General features: G+C 44.5%; 1 protein-coding gene across 1 annotated transcript; it reads left to right on the forward strand.

Moving 5' to 3' along the window:
* The first annotated feature begins 1787 nt into the window (after nucleotides 1-1787).
* On the forward strand, nucleotides 1788-15630 carry ANKLE2 (ankyrin repeat and LEM domain containing 2). The gene is made up of 13 exons (XM_027892666.1): nucleotides 1788-2049; nucleotides 5009-5437; nucleotides 5724-5915; nucleotides 6683-6876; nucleotides 7766-7954; nucleotides 8085-8211; nucleotides 8546-8608; nucleotides 8810-8991; nucleotides 10391-10497; nucleotides 11334-11527; nucleotides 12432-13068; nucleotides 13445-13576; nucleotides 15383-15630. The coding sequence occupies exons 1-13, from the start codon at nucleotides 1803-1805 to the stop codon at nucleotides 15618-15620; spliced, it is 2931 nt and encodes a 976-aa protein (XP_027748467.1). The 5' UTR covers nucleotides 1788-1802; the 3' UTR covers nucleotides 15621-15630.
* The last annotated feature ends 1739 nt before the right edge of the window (nucleotides 15631-17369 follow it).

Genomic DNA, 17369 nt, shown 5'->3' on the forward strand with positions numbered 1-17369 from the left:
CAGATGCTGTTTTGAGGACTCTTGAGTAACTGTGCATTAAAAAAAGAAATCACAACAAAGACCAGCAAATTCTACAATGGAGAAAAATGTTACTGAGTCTCTGGCATTGCTGAACATTGCATAATGCTCCATTCTATTGTCTTCCAGATTTCTTGGAAATATTTGTGCACTGTATTGGGATCAGCTGAGCCCCTTACCCACTCATATAGTGATCCCATACACTTTATTCAGGCAATATCCTAGCTGAGATCTGTGAGACTTTCACATGTGTGTAACGTAATATCAGGGATGAGAGTTCTGGTGGTCATAATTTCATGGATTGTGTCTTTCTCCTTACAGGAGAGAACTGCAGTGGCATTGGCTGTTTCAGTGCTAGCTATGACAACATCAGAGGTGTGCTGGGGACAGACAGTATTATCAATATAAATTTAACTTAGAGATGACAGATTCACTCCTGGTGATGCAGAGGATTGTGATGTACGTTTATTAACCTTGTGGGGAAAGTGGGAATAGTTGCATGTGACTTACTGTGACCAGAGCCTTTAAATATTTTCATGTGAAAGGAATTACAGTCCAAAGGAATTACCAATGCTCATCAGCATCTGTCTCTTACCTGTAACACTGAGTCTTGGGCAGCCTCATTTCCAATACAGATGCACAGATTTCTAGGGAAGGGAAGGATGTTCTGGATATTGTAAATGAAATGGTTCTGTTTCATATATGACATTCAGTAATGTCTGCTTAGGCTGTATTTGTAAAAGGTAGAAGTTAATCATTTCATGTTCTTGAACGGATAACCCAGGGGCTGGAGGAGTTACACTATGTACACTTAATGTTTATGATCATACAAAGCATGTTGATTATAAAAATTATGTGCATAGGGAATTCCTTTAAAAGTTTTGTGCAATAAACTATTTTTGGTAAAGGGCTCCATGTTGTTTCTCCTTTAAGAATTACCATCTTCGATTTGATTTTGGGCAGTAATTTTTATGTTTATTGATTTTTTCAGTTTTTTTCTCACATCTAAACTGCATTGTGCTTGCGTTTGCGTTGCGCTTATTTTTTCTCAGTCAGCCGAACGCTTCAGGGAAGAAATGCAATTCTTTGGCCTGAATTTGCCGACTTCTTGAGTGTACAAAGTGTGGAGGGATGCAGAAACGTGATCTTGATTCTAACTTAGCCACGTGCAATGATGAGGAGAGAAATTATTCTAACTAGCAATATTAGTGTGAGTTATTTTCTTCTTTAAGGACAGGCACTTGCCCAGCACGTGACGGCGCTGCTGTGGAGCAGGTCCGTGAGGTAGGAAATGTTGTGCCTGAGGGGATGGCCAATTCTTATCTGCGAAGGAACTGCTTTCCTTCTCCTGCATTAGAGCCTTCCTCCTTCATGGCTTTCCATCTCTGCCGCCTTATCGGGAACCGCGGCGGCGTTTCGAGCTTGCTGCTTGGGCTGAGCCTTCCTATCTCAGGAGGCCTTTGGGAGCGCCTGTGCCGGGCCGCTCGCTGCCGAGGGCCGAGCGGCTGCAGTTCGGGCCGTGCCCGCCAGGCCCGCCGGCCCTGAGCGCGCCCAGCGCCGCTCGGAGCGCCGCCTGGCCCGCCGGAGCAGCCGCGCCGCGCTCGCCTCGCTTCTCCAGGGCCCTTCCCGCTGTCCCGGTGAGGCCCGAGGAGGCGGCCGGGCCTCGTCAGCGCCGGGCGGAGCCGCGGCGGGGCCCGCGGGGGGGGCGCGGGGCGGGGAGGCGGAAGCCGCGAGGCCGCGGAGGTACCGGCGGTACCGGCCGCGCCCGGGGCCGCGGGCCGGGCATGGAGCGCTGGGCGGGGGCCGCCGGCGGCTGGGGCTCGCTGTGGGGAGCGGGCTGGGGCCGATGGCCGTGCTGGGAGCTCCTGGCCGCCTGCGCCGTCATCGGCGCCGTGGGCTGGCTGCTGCGGCTGCGGGACAGGAGGCCGGGCGGCCGCCGAGCCGCGGCCATCGCGCCCCGCCCGGCTCCCGCCGCCTGCCCCGCGCCCTCCGCCGCCGCGGGGAGCCGGCACTGCAGCGGGGCCCGCCCAGGTGAGACACTCGGGGCCGGGCGGGGGTGGCGCGGCCCCTCGGCCCTCGGGAGGGTCAGCACCGGGCACCGCCCGCGGAGGCCGCGGGGTCCTTCCCTTCCCCCGGCCCATCCCTTCCCGCGGCCTTTCCCTTCCCCCGGCCCTTCCCGCGGTCTTTCCCGCCTCCCGGTGCCGCTGTCCCAGGCGGAGCTCGGGGATCTCCCTTGGTCCCCGCTCCGCTTTGTCGCGGCGGTGCCGGCGCTGCCCCCACCCCGCTCCCGCATCGCCCCCCTGCGCTCCCCAGCGCTGCACATCGGCGCGCCTTTCTCTTTCATCGCCAGTTGTTCTTAATTTCCTCCCCCTTTCCTGTTTTCCCGTGGCTTATTCCGAGTTTGTTTAGCAGTTCTCTATGAGCCGCGTAGTTCGGAACCGCTGCTGGCTAATTTGGCGGTGCAGACAGAACACCCAGCCCGTGGCGTGGCCACGGTTGTGCTGCCCTGTGCAAATCCCGATACAGCCAAAGACAGGATGTGACTCTGCATTTGCCTCTAAGGACAAACAAAATAACCCTCCATGTCTTCTTAAGTTACTAATTTATGGAAGGATTTAATGAGCAGTAGAGTACAATATTTCTGCCATCCTTAAAAGTCAGTCCTTCGTTCTGCCGTGGTAATAGTGGTAATAGCCTTAATATTTTTTTTGGAAACAGATTCTGCTTGTTTCGTGCTGATGCAGTGACACGAGAAAATACAGTGCCCACCCATTCTTCCAGGTTTTGATTGCTTTGGAAGAGCCCTCAAACATGGGGTTGCTAAAGCAGTTATTCCTATTTGTAAAGGTAACTTGCACGGGCTTGCGTGCTGAACTGCAAGAGGGAGCTGCGTCAGTGCTGCCTCTACTCTGGATCATTTGTAGTTACATAAAATGCATTTTAAGGTTCAAATAATCCCCTTTTGCACCTGCTTATAGCAAACAGTTGAAGGATTACCTTAAAACAGGCAGCTGCTGTTCCTCGTGTTTGCAAGTCACACCTTCTGTTTTGGACAGATCAGAATAGGTGATGCAGGTAAAAATCAATGAATGCTTACCCAGGGTGGCTGAAATCTTACTGTCAGACAGAGATTTCATGGGGGTTCTGTGTTGTCGTTCCAACAGTGTTTTCCCTGTCTCCACAGTAAGCTTAATGTAGAAAACTCTTAATCCTAACAGTAGATCTTAAACCAGAGATTGACTTCTTCACTGTTGGTCTGCTTTGTCATTTTGCTTTGGTTTAGTTGTGCCAGAGTTGTAATGGGCACACAAATATTTCCTTTTACATAATGAGAAAGCAAATTTTGAGCATTAAATTTTAGGTGCCAAGTTCAATCAAAAGATAAGAAACCAGAGAATTTATTCCTTCCCAACGCTTTTTTTTTGCTTAACCACAAGGCAGGAGGAAGGATTTTTGCGTGTTCCTGCCTGTTCTCCATACATGAATTATATATATGTACAGGTCTGCTCTTCTGCAGAATGATTGTGCTAGTTCTGAAACCTAAAAATAGGAGCCTTTCTGAGTTAATTCTTCTAGGCATTATGTTGGCTCTTCAAAGGGTTTTCATTGAGTTGATTTTGCAATAAACTTCCTCATGTCTGAGTTTTCATCTTTACTGTGTTTTTCAGTTATGCAGTCTCAAAAAGAAAATTCTTAGAACGGCAAATTTTATATTCTTTTGACTGGTCTGAGGGCTGCATTTTATTCCTTGATTAAAACACAATGGCACCACATTTACTTTAAAAAATAGACAATTAAGAATTGAAGACAAGTGAGAAGATCTTTTGCATCTGTCTTTGCAATCTTGTGGCCTGGTCAGAAACAATGGGGTTGCTTGGAGGCTCAGGAGTCACCAGGGAACTGGAATCCTTTGAGGATGTAGCTCAGCAGCACCAGCTGTGGCTTTGCTGCAGTGTGGTGGGTTTGTTAAGCAGAAATATTCTCATTTCCTGTCGTTTCAGAAAGGTTCCAGTTCATATTTGAAATACTCAGAGACAGAGGTATGTTCTCTAACCACAGACATTCAAAATCAGACAATCATAAAAAAGAAACAACTCTCTAAGGAAAGAACCCTCAGGGGAAGCAACCCTCAAACTCGCTGTAATAATTGAAAGTCTGCTTAAGTCTGGCATTAAGTCTGTTTTCACAGTGTTTCCTTCAGCTGTGGTTTTCACAGCGAGAAATTTGCATTGGTATCATGTTGGTCACAGTACCTCCTCACTGACCGGTGCAGGAGCTGTCAGTGTGGATTACATGGAGGGAAGTGAACAGGGAGACTCATCTTATCATGGCAAAGAGAAGGATTTTCCTTTGGAAAGGGAGAAATTCTTCCACCTTCTGCTTGTTGTTGGAGAGGGAGATCTGAAGAGATCGGTTGTTTTTGTCTTCTGGCTGTTTGCTCTCGAAACAGGGCCTGGGAAACAACGTGCTGTGCACATAATTCCAGCCTTGCATCGTGGCCAGGGAAAGCCCCCCCTCGTTGCTGTATCATCCTTATGCCTTAAGCTTTTGTCAGGTAGAAATTCTTCAGGAAATAATGGAAATAGTGCTCTGTTTTTAGCAGTTGGTGCTGCCCCTCTTCTTGGGGCTGACTGGTTGCCATGTCCTTGTATTGCACTGCACACACAGGCTGTGCCTTTCTTGGCAGGAATCAAATATTATTCTGGATTGAATTCTCACTCCAGAAGAAATTTGAAAAGGACAAGTGAGGATAAACTGTAGGCTGTACTGTTAAGTAGAACTTGGTGTAGGTCTGATAGCTTAAAAATGTTTTTAATGCCTTGAATTGAAAAGTATTTTGTCTTCTCTGCACTGTAGAGAATCTCATAAAAATCAGAGAAATTGTTGGGAGACCCTTTTTTCCTTGGCTTTAATACAACTTTTAAATAGCAGAAGAAGCGTTGTGATATTTTTTACAGTTTCTCTGCTGTCTTTTTTGCCTTCCCTGCAGGTGAAATAACAATGGATACAATACTGTCCCAGCTGAAGAAGCTTGGCCCCGATGAGCTGAGAGAAGAGATCGTGAGAGCAGGACTGAAATGCGGCCCCATTACTGCAACTACGAGGTTCATCTTTGAGAAGAAGTTGGCCCAGGCGCTGTTGGAGCAGCAGGGAGCACTGCAGGACACGGGATCTGCTCTGCCTCAGGAGGCTGCTGGGAATCACAACGGCCACGGAGGTGCTGCTGAGGAGCCAGACTTTGGGTACTGTGTGGGTGTGAACCCTCCAGAAGAAGATGCTGTGACACACGTGAACTGCTCAGCTCCAGCCTGTGCAGCAGGAAGTGCTGATTCACAGAGCAGTGCTCAGACACCCTCCCGAGATCCTCCGCTGTTCTACGGTGTTTGCCCAGTTTATGATGACATACTGGCAAGGAATGGTGAATACTCATTTCCCTTATTTCCAGTGATAAGCATTTTACAGGCATGTCTAAATAGCCTTTTTTTGTGTAGCAGGGAATATGAACACCACTGCCTTGGTATTGTAAGCATTGCTGACAGTATTTATTTGATCTTCTGAGGCACAGAAACACGGTTATAAGACATCCCAGGTGTTTTGCCACAGTAGTTCCTACTGGAAGGATAATCTGAGAATTTTGTGACCTGTTTCTAGGATCAAATCTGAGATTATTGAAGTAGTGTAACTTTGGTGGTTCTTTGTTGCAGAGAGAGTACATGTTTATGAAGATAAAAAGGAGGCTCTCCAAGCTGTTAAGATGATTAAGGGTTCCCGTTTTAAGGCTTTTACAAACAGAGAAGATGCTGAGAAATTTGCTAAAGGAATCTGTGATTATTTCCCATCTCCCAGCAAGTCCTCCCTATGTTTGTCACCAGTGAAAATGGGATCATTTAACAGAGGTAAGCGAGGAGGTTCATCTCTCTGCAGTAGATGTGATATAGTCTGTTCATTTTTCTGGTGAGACAAGAAGCAACAACTGCACTACCAATATACTAATAACGGGAAAAACTCAAAAGAGTGAAGCACCTTAATAAGCTGAAGTTGTTTAAAATTGAATTAAATTGTTTTAAATGAAGAAAACGTTGCTACTCTTCTAAAGCTGCAATGTGGGTCATGGTCTGCATAGATACATTGCTCAGTAGTCCATGGTCATATTTGTTAGGATTTTTTTACTCATGGACTTCAGGACTTTCAGGTTTAATAAGACACTGATAAAACCTCACAGTATATTAAAACTATACGTAATTGTTAAGTATATTTATAAGTTCAGAAGTAAAATGGTAAGCACTGATCATACTTCCCAGTGTTCCCAGTTGCTAGATTAAAGGGATCCAGGAGTCACAGAACTGCAGAAGCAATTGTTACCTCTTGCTGAATTTTGCTTTTAAGTTTGGATGGGAGTAGACTGGTAATTATAGACCTTACCAGTCCCTATTAAAGCCTGAAACAGTTTTACAAGATGATTAATCATTTTCCTCTGCCTCCCTACTACTGACTACTGGTGTATTTAAACGTCTTGTTATTGTCCTCTGTTTCTTACTCCTGTACATTAAAGATGCAAAATTAATATGTAGTTTAGATTAAAAACTTGTTTTCATGGCCTGGGTCTGAAAACAGTGATCACTGCAAAGAATGTATCTGGAAACAAGTGGTTTGTGTTTGACAGATGGCTTGTGCTCCCCTGAAGCTGAAACTGCCAACAAGGAGAGAGCCAACAGCTACAAAAGTCCACGGACTCAGGATCTCACGGCTAAACTTCGGAAAGCTGTGGAGAAGGGAGACACAGCAACGTTTTCAGAGCTGATCTGGAGTAACCCTCGCTATCTGATCGGGTCAGGAGACAATCCAACGGTGGTACAGGTAAAAAAACCCAACAAAATAGGAACATCCACATTCCTGTTTAGTGATGTGGCTTTTGGGGCCTGATAGCAGAGCTGGAAGGAATGTTTCCTACCTTTCCTTCAGGAGATCTTGTCTCTACCAGTGCGAGGTTTCTCAGTGTTCATTGATAGCAGCTGAAAATGAAGAGAAGCCAGGCGGTTGTGTGTGCTGTGTAAGTCACCCATGATGGAGCTCTCTTTGCTCCAGGAGAGCTAAAGGCACTCTGTGCAGTCCTGCAGGTGAAGAGAAGTTTTATTCAGCAGTGAAAGAATGGTCTTGTCTTCATATAGTATTGATCTCCTCCAAATAATTGCAGTCTTTTTAAAAATAGACTGATTTTTAAAGACCAGGGTAGGGCCCAGGCTGTAATGAGTTGTTCCTACAGCACTGCTTACCTCAGCACCACTATTACATTTCAAAACCATGTACGAGGTACCATTTAGCAAACACTGACAATCTTACCTAACAAATGCCTTCTGTCAGACCAGCTTTGGGAAGCTGTTAACATTTTTTGTGTAATACACCAAAGTACAGCTGAATTACATATATGTGTGTGTATATATATACACATTCTCTTGCTCTTTTCACACACTCAGCTTCCTGCCTCCTTTTATTCTCGTATCTAAATATATCTTCTTTGCCACAGCTTTGCCCTACATGTAGAAAAAGACTATAGCTGAGTGTGAGAATAATTGAATTAATTATGAGAATAATGTGGGTGTAGAGGTGCATTAGTCTTTACAAAAATATTGGTATGAGACTCAGTGTGGGAACCTTTGTGTTTTGACAGTGAAATGAGTTCCATGCATGGCTGTAAGAGAGCTGCTTGGATTTTGGCTCATCCTAACGGTGGTGGCTTTTTTTCCAGGAAGGGTGTAGGTACAATGTCATGCATGTGGCTGCCAAGGAGAACCAACCTGGGATCTGCCAGTTGCTGCTGGACACTTTGGAAAATCCCGAGTTCATGAGGCTCATGTACCCGGATGATAACGAGGCCATGCTGAAGAATCGCATCCAATACATTGTTGACCTTTACCTCAACACACCAGATAAAATGGTAAGATCTGGATGGTGACCTGGTTCTCATAGGAATGGAGGGTGTTAAGGATGTTTCAAAGTCAAATGTGTGGTATTGACCTTATCATCTTCCTAAATGCATATGAATTTTTCCCCTTTTTCCACTGCAGGGATTTGATACTCCGCTGCATTTTGCCTGCAAGTTTGGGAATTTGGATGTTGTTAATGTGCTTACCTCACACCCAGCTATTGTGAAAAATCCAAGAAACAAATATGATCAAACTCCAGCAGAAGTAAGTCTCTCCATGTCCTCAGCAAACCCAAAAATGTTATGCCTAATCAGTATTTTTCATGTTCAAATTTTAGTGAGTGCTGTAGTTAGAAGGCTTGTAGTAAGGTGCTTGTGTTATGAATAAAGTGTAAATTTTTGATAACTTTAGAAGTATTTTATGTTGACTGTATCTGTGGAAAAATTATAGATTTTATAGATGTAGATGGTTTGGTCTTCTATGAATTGAAAGTAAGAGATGGGTAGAGGCCAGTACTGTGACTGTTCAAGAACACACATTGCAGTTGATTTGAAAATGGGGTCTTATGCTTGGCTAACAACTAACATTATGTTAACAGGTAGTTTGTGAAAGAAGCAAGAATAAATCTGCAGAATTGAAAGAAAAGCTGAGAGAGTACTTGAAAGGTGTGTATGCAGAGTTTTGTGCCATATCAGATGTGTGTTCTTTGCTCTGTCCTGTCCTCTGTGCTTTCTGGAATTACAGCTGAATTTACTAATGAGATAAAGTCAGATGGGTGACTGTCTGGGTGCATCGATACCCCAGGAAGAAGCAGCAGGCTGATGTAACATAAACTCCTTAAGGAAGGTTTGTGTCATTTGTTTCAGGCCGATATTATGTGCCCCTCCTGAGAGCAGAGGACAATTCCTCAGCTCCTGTCATCGGAGCGCCGTGGTCACCGGACCAGACGGATGATGGTCCCCAGAGGGCTTCATTGAAATACCCTGGCAGCCCCAAAGATCCAGTGTTGTCCATAAGAGCTTTTGCAGGCCCCATGAGCCCCTCAAAGGTAAGGAGAGAACTTTGTATCACTCCAGTGCCTATTTTTTCCTCTTGATGAATGAAGAACCATTAGAGGATCCTGCACAGTTCCTTGGGTGGTGTAACTTGCTCCTGGTACAGATTGTGCCTCTTTTTCTTGAGGAAATTGTGTGTTAGAGAAGCACAAAAACCTGTAAATATTTTTTTATTCCTGAAAACAGAACGTGGTGTAAAGAAGAGGAATGGAAGTTCAGTCAAAAGAAAGTTTTTTTCCTCCTCTTGGAATTATTCAAAGAGCACCTTTGTCGAACCTTTCATTTCTTACAGATAATTAATTGCTGGAACTTTCTAACATGGAGCAAAGCCTTTCAAAGCAGATGTGAATCAGGTTGAAAAATCTGAACTATGTCTTTAATTTCTAACTGGATGTTAGAAGCAGTTTATCACCTCTCCTTGTTGAATTAACATTTATATATTTTCTAGGTGGAAAAACTGATGACCAAGTAGTAGGTGTTGGGATGGTTTTGGAAAGGTATTGATTGTATAGTAGAAAAGCAAAGTTTTCAGAAGGAATACTTAGATACCTGATAAGTATATTATGAAGTTATAGGTGTTTCTTTGACTCATTTGTCTAATAGGAGTGTGCTGGAAATATGACAGCTTTAGAAATGGTGAATAAATACGATGGAGGGCTTTGTGTCATCTGGTGCTTGAATGTTTCAAGACTGGGTTTTGCCAAGACAATATTTTTTTTTCTTCTAAATGATCATTTTTCTGTTCAACTGACAGAAATTTAAATACCATTTATACTCTGAGAAGTATTACTTTAGGGTGTAAACAGTTCATCATTTTGATTGCTGACAGATATTTTTAATGTCTGAATGTAATTCTTAGTCATCGTGATTTTTGTCACATGAAGTCAAAAAGTGTGGGATTGCACAAAAAAATTCCCCTGAGGCATTCAGACTTCAAAATCAACAGCAAGAATATATTCTAGTAATTGTAGTGATTCTGTGCATATAAAAATATCCCCTTTGCATCCTAGAAACCAGTGACCAGGAGAGCATTTGTAATTAAATAAAATTAGAGTGACATGGCAAAATTACAGGACACTTCTGTTTCCTGCTGCAGACAAATGAAACCAGGCATGTCTGGTGTCAGTACAGTTGATTTTCAGGTGATGGCAGGTTATGGTCTCTCTCCTGTAATGAGCAGTTGGGAGATCAAAATTGAGCAATACTGGGAGGAGTATCCAGCTTTATCCTTCATCCCTGGAGCTGAGCAGTGCCTGTGGCAGAACTTGAGTTCTTTGCCTGTGGACAGCAAACAGCTGAATGTCTTCTAGACCTTTAGGTAGATATTTAGCCGGGGCTGAGTTGCTTCCTGTGGTGGGGGTTAGGTTTTTAATTTCTTTCTGTTTTTTCAAGGCTGAAGAATTTCGCAGGCTTTGGAAAACTCCACCTCGAGAGAGAGCTGGCTTCTTTCACAATGTCAGGAAATCTGATCTGGAGAGGGGTGTTGAAAGAGTTGGAAGGTATCTAAAAGACTATCAGTATAAAAAATTAATAATAGAGCAATTAAAAGCAAACGACTGTGCTGAGAGTGCAGTTATTGCTGAACAATGTGTTGGGGCAGAAGTTACTGCAGAAATATTTAAGGAAGTATATTATAGTTGGGTTTTTACTGCATTTTGGTGTAAACACAATAGCTCAAATGTGAGACCTGGCTTCCTTAGCTTTGGCAGTAGAGATAATTGAACTGTTATTGATGGTGTATGTGGAATGTTTTCTCAAACATTGACTTGCCTAATATTTCAGAAGATGTAAAATTACACACAGCCTGCTTGTTCTGGGAAAAGGAGGGATTGTTAAAAGGGAGCAGAATGAAAAGATCCTAATACAAATGTGCTGCTTTATAAAAGCTGGGGGAGGGGGGTCCTTGCTGTTAAAACACCTTCTATCAGCAACATATGGAAAAAATATACTTTGTTAAGAGCTGACTGGATTTCATTTTTTAAAATAAGCCCTTGCTTCTTCCTACCTTCCCATTCCCAAATAGAACAAGCTGCTGAATGCAGTGTCATTCAGATTTGGTCATTGCTGTCTGATGTCTGCATCCAGTCAGCTTAAAGGTGGCAGTGTTTGTGCTGCAAACTGTAAAATAGTAGATTCAATTTGGAAAGTACTGTGGAACAAATGAGAGGATACTTTGTTTGCTGAGGATGTTCTGTGCTTTTGCAGCCTGCTGGTTGTTGCAGAACTGTGCACGTTTGTGCTCCTGCTCGTGGCTGATAGAACGTGATCAGAAAAGTTATTGTCAAACTGCTGTTTCTGTCTCCACAAATGATCCGTTTTATTTTATTTATTGCAGGGAGTTAGCTCATGAGCTGGGGTTCCCGTGGGTTGAATACTGGGAATTTCTGGGCTGTTTTGTTGATCTGTCTTCCCAGGAGGGGCTGCGAAAATTAGAAGAGTACCTGAGTCATCGTGAAATGAGCGAAAAGGCTCAGCAGGAGACAGGGGAAAATGAAACCTGCAACAGATATAAAACACCCCAGCCCTCGGGTAAGGAAAGGGCAAATGCTGCAAACAACAGGTGGTGCCAAGGGACAAGAGGGAGAGAAAAAGCTCTGCCCAGGGGAAGTCTATTCACCTGTTGTGGTTGCTATTATTAATCTGTTATCCAAACAATCTGATTATAGTGTTGGAAAAGTAGCCAACGACACTGTGAATGTAAGAGAAGTACAACAGGCTTTATTAGATGTTCTTAATCTCTCATATGAAGTACTTTATTTGATTACAGCCCCCAGATAAAATCCTTTCAGTATCTTTTCACTCAGAGCATTTGGGAATTCATCTCAAAGTACAGAATTTTTTAATCCACAGGTACAGAATAAATAACCTTTGACAATAAAAGAATAATTCTTTACAGTTGAGGATGAAAGACAAGGAGCAGAATCCAGGAAAGCTTTTATACCTTGCCATGTGTTTATGGAAACCAACACTTGTCCCAAATCTTTGTGCTCCTTCCTCCCTTTCCAGAAGGGCTCTGGTGCTGGGATAAACCTGGCCTAAGACCCTGGGGGTGGTCATTGGACTTATCACAAGGCTTTGTACTTTGGAAGAGATGAAAACTTAGGCTGTTGTGTATTAGTAACATTTCTCTGCCCTATTCTGCCGTATCCTGACTTTGTCCTTTGTTGCTGGTTAATGGTTGAAGTGGGGGGTGCAGGAAATGCAGTTCTCCAATGACTCGGATGGGAAAGGTTATTTGCAAAAAATACACAGCAATGATGTTTTCGTTTTGCATTTGCAGCTTTTAGTCAGGTTAGTTTGTGCTGTCGTTACATAAATAAAATTGGGGCTTCAGGAGATGGAATAAGGCATAAAAATTGGGTATTTGCTCCCACTTAATTTACTCAGTGCTCAGGTGAAAGCCCTTTTATGTGTTGCTCTCGATTGCTTACAGGGAAGAGCAAAAAGTCCTGCAACTCCATTTCGGTGGGGGCGTTTCTGGACGAGGATGACGATGACATGAGCTTGGAGGAAATCAAAAACCGGCAGAACGCGGCGCGGAACTTCAGCCCCCCGCTGGTGCCGGGGGAGCCCGGCATCGCCGACAGCATCGACGACATCCTGGCCGTGGGGCGGGCGGCGAACATCCTGCCCACGGCCCCCCACGGCCACAAGGCAGCTGCTCCCAGCAGGAACGGGTTCTGCAGCCCCGTGGGCACCGACAGGATCATCAGCCGCGGGGAGGAACGTCCCGCATCGCCCGTCTCCGATTTAACCCCCGAGTTTGAGAGCCTGTCCTTCCAGGAGCAGGAGCTTGCGGGAGCATCCCATAAAATCACGGAAAAAACTGGGAAGGAGGGGGTTCTGGACAAGGCCTGCTGTGCAGTGTCACTGGCGAGTTCTCCTGAGCCAGGAAAATCTGGAGAGGCCAAGTTAAGGACAGAACACAAAACGCCCTTAGAAAAGGAGAGGCTGCCCAGGCAGTCTGGGATTCTGACCAAGGAGGCACAACAGCGACAAGAACTTTCTTCCCAGAAGTTTCTCTCGAAGGCTTTGCCCACAAATGACAATTCTACGTTATTCCTGCTTGGGTAAGAATTGTCCTAATTTGAACACCTTATTTTTTCCTTGGGTTTCTGTTTGCAAAAACAAGATACTTTTGACAAAAGGTTGAGGTGATGTGACACTAACACCACTGATTGCAGTCAGCCTTGAAAACCATCTGAAAGGGCCCCAGTGCTTGTACAGAAGCCTGAACACAGAGCCAGAGGAAGAAGAGCAGTTTATTCTGAGACTTCTGTGTAATTACAGTCATTCATGAGGGGCTGCTGGACAGATTCATGGGGGAACTGTGTTTGTAGAGGAGCACAGTAATCTGTTTGCAAAGTGGTTTTTTTTAGGAATTGGGTTTTTTATTGCCTAAGCAATGCATAGCTGTCTCTCCATGCAGTTGTGTGTCTGTTGTAGGGAGCAGCCCTCGAAGCTGGATGGTGATGTGCTGGCAGCTCTGGAAGCAGCAGAGATCGATGCCCAGAAATACCCGATGATTTCCAAGTGGAAGCTCGCAGTGCAGTCCTACTCCTCCTCTGACAGGCAAAGGTATTGCTGCACATGCAGTCAGATGCTCACAGAGCTTTGTTCTAAATATTGGACTGTGTTAACTGACCGTGTTTCTGAAGTTAATCACCAGCCTTTTTGGCTCGTGTCTGTCCATAAGCAGTAGATGTGCTGTTGGTTGGTAACTCATCCTGTTGTGGATGCAGTGCAGGAACTTGTCTTGCTTTGCAGTACTGAGCTTGTGCAGAGCAATATTAATATTAAGCAATATTAATATCTTCAGGCATCTTTTTATTACTGTTTTTAGCCTTTATTACCCCAGTCCAAAGGAAGTTTGTGTGAAGGATGGTGTGTGTTAAGTTTTTTGAGAGGATGTCCATGTTTTGCCACAGGCTGCCTCTGTTGGGAGGCCTGAAGACATGTCATGCTGTTTTTATGTTTTATTTTTAATATTGATGGTTTTGGGGACCCAAAGTGACAGCTTTTCACACAAGTGGCTCTCTGTGGTAATTTTACTGACATAAAGATTTATTTCCATTGTGACAGACATTGGCCAGAACACTGAGAAGTCCCTTGCTTAGACAGACAACAGTTTATACACAGTCATGATAAAGTTCTTGGAGAACAAGAAGCTGATCCAGTGCCACACACCAGTTGGAAAGGGGGCAGGAACAGAAAGCATCTAGTGACCTGTACTGACTTGATTTTTCTCTTGTTCCTTTCAGCTTCCTTAAATGTGTGAAATTCTGCTTGTTTTAAAAATATAACTGACTGGGTTTATTGGCCACAAAATTTAGAGTAGGAGTTGGGAAGTGCAGCTGTGTTAAGGTAGCAGAGACTGGGGCAAGAGGAATGTTGTGGAAAAGGTTGAAGCAATGTGTGAGGGGGAGGGCAGATGGTGAATGGAAGGGGAGATGCTGCCCCGTGCTAAGAACTGGGAAAGAAAGCAGCTTCCTTTAGTCTCTATATTCCAAACAGGGCACTGAAATAGGGCCAACAAGTACTGGAAACACAAAAGTCACCAAGATTTCTCTGTGACTGAAAGTGGAGTTAGAAACGGGAAATTATTTTCATACCCTGGTTGACAGGAGGGTGTCCTTCTACCACTTCACTTCTCGAATCCTCTCATCCCCTCATCTTTTGACTAATTTTTTGAACGAAACAATCTGATTGTCAGGATGCTTACATCCTTATTCCACTGTCTGAAAGGGGCTAAAATGTAGCTGAGGTTTTGGGTGTAATCCCTGTTCCATCAGGTGAGTAAATTCGTGCAGTTCTTTGACAATGCCAAGGCTTGCTCTGTCACCTCCTTCATTTTGCAGTGCTGCCTCTGCCAAAAGGAATGACACTCCATCCCTTGGAGTTTTAGGGATGTGAGATTTTGACTGCAAAAATCAGGCCTAACAATGCAGATACCAGCAGGTCTGTCAGAGGGAAATGATTTTCCAAGGGTTTTTAATAAGCTGGGTGAGTGTGGATCGGTTACAGTTGGGTGTGGGTGTATTGAAATCTTACCAAATATTTGTACCTGGAGCATATTTTCTCTAGTGGCTCTTAAGTGGCACATCTTAAGATGAGTCATATGTGTCACATATAAAAGAAAGAACAGATGCTGGAAACAGCCTTTGGTCACCCTGCTTTGCTTAACATAGAATTTAGAGAAAAAAGGAAAGGTTTGCACAGAAAAGAGTTTTTAATTTAACAAAGATATTTTGCTCTGCTTTCAGAGAAATTTTAAATTCTGGTTCTTATTAAGAAAAAGTCTGACTGTGTATAGTGATTTAAAGTGCTGCTCTCCTTACCACAGCTTCCTTTAAAAAATGCAAAATCACTTCTTCTTTCTTGCAGTTGGCCCAGTCCAGCTCTGAAGGCGAAATTCCGGTCCCAAACCACCCCTGCTGGCCTTCCAAGTGGTTCAGTGTATCCCAGCTCCGGGAGGAGCAGTCCCCTGGCAGGGAGTCCGGGCAGACACGGCAGTGGCAGCTCCTTCCCTGCAGAGCTGGGCAGTCCCGGGCGCTACAGCCCGGCCTGGGTGCCCCCGGCCCTGCTCCAACCGCGCCACCGGGCAGAGCCCCCCGCCCTCTGAGCACCTGGGATCCCCCTGCTCCGCTGCAGGAAAAAACTACACTGTTACTGAAGTGACACGAGGTTTGTACTCGGCTATTTATTTCTCCTCAGTTGAGGACAACTGTATGTTTAAAAAAAAATGGGATATATGTCTTAATGCCATAGACGAGATGATAGATCATTACTGGTGACATGCAAGAAGTTCATGACAGTGCAGTTGTCCAGTAGCTACAAATTAACCCTTGTTGCCACTAACACGGTGAGTTGAGCCCTCCCTTAGCAATGGTGGAATTTGCCAGCACTAGTTAATTTTATTGTAATGAACACATGGCCCTCTGCTCCTTTCTTTACTATGAACAGGCGAGGAAAAGCATCCTCAGCAAACAGAACCTCAGGAGAGGAAAGGGATGGCAGGAAGGGAGATGTTCTCCTGCTTGCAGGGGGAGCCCTGGGAATGAAAAGACCAAAACCTGCCTGGGTAATGCAGGGAACATTTCCTAGTAGGGAATGTGGCTGTGGAACCCTGTGCATAAGCAGAGTTTGGAGCCAGCAGCCTGGGCTGGGCAGTTCCTCCCCACACACTCACCTGTCTGTCCGTGTGTTCGTGTTGTTACCGACACCAGGATCTCCCCAGTGCTGTAAAATTGCTGGGATTCCTTTCAGTGGTAGAGTGAAGATTAAGGAAAAAAAAAAACCCACATAAAAACTAGCTGATTTTTTTCCCCCCACAGAAGCTTTTAACATTAGCAGATTTTAGTAGTTATTGCACAAAAGCACACGAGCAATAATCTCAGCAAATTTACCAGCAAGATACCTTAATGGTCTAGTTTGTAATGTAGTAGTGTGGTAGCCAGTGGCCCATGAGGCAGCTCCTTATTTCCCAACTGCTAAGAGAGACGAGGACTAAAAATACTTTTCTTGAAATCTAAGCTTTTACTGTGTCTGCAGCCTTGACGTGGTAATGAGTTTTTGTTACAGCAGTCGATAGTTTTATTCTCCAGACTGCTGTAAGAATGACTTGTTTGGACAGCGCAACGCTGGGAGTGAAGAAAGCTTTTCAAAACTCCAGAGTTTTCCCTATCAAGCCTCATGGTTGTAATGTTGCATGAAAGGCTTCCTGAAACAGAGCTCTGAGGTTAAAAAAAAAAAAAGAAAAAGAAAAAAAAAAGACCTTATCTGTTGTTCCAACATAAATGTGGAGAGAAGGGGAGGCCCTGGCACGGCTGTGCCGGTAGGAAGGGACGGATCAGGAGTGTTGGTGCCACACAGGGTGTGAGGAAGCACCGTGGAGCTGCCAGGGAAGTGCTCCAGGCCTAAAGACAGCAGTGGGAGGCAGGAGGGGTCAGCCCAGTCCCACCAGTCCCACCAGTGCCGGGGCGAGTCGGGCCCCGCTCACACGGCAGTGACTGTTCCGTACACAAACCGTGCACCCTCCGTAGGACAAACTACAACACTGCACTTAATGCTTTGGCAAGTTCAGTAGTGCCTTTTGTAATATATTTTTTTAATTAATTAAATTTTTGTTCTTTTAGAAGTTGAAAAAAAAAAAAAAAAGTGGCATCCACTTACTCTGGGCAGATAAAAGAGTTTTTTTCACTGGGCTTTCTGAACAGGATGTCTTTTTATGTCTCTTAAGTTTGATTATCTGGTGCGATAGCTCTCCACTGGGGGAGAGACTCCTCTTCTAGAAATTAAAAAAAAAAAAAAAAAAAAAGCTTATTTTGCTCTTTTGTTAAAATTAAAAGTCTAGTTCCATTGAGCTGGACAT

Source organism: Empidonax traillii, unplaced genomic scaffold, assembly GCF_003031625.1.
Source record: "Empidonax traillii isolate 1590-97213 ecotype Southwest subspecies unplaced genomic scaffold, ASM303162v1 scaffold361:size2146424, whole genome shotgun sequence".
Taxonomy (NCBI): domain Eukaryota; kingdom Metazoa; phylum Chordata; class Aves; order Passeriformes; family Tyrannidae; genus Empidonax; species Empidonax traillii.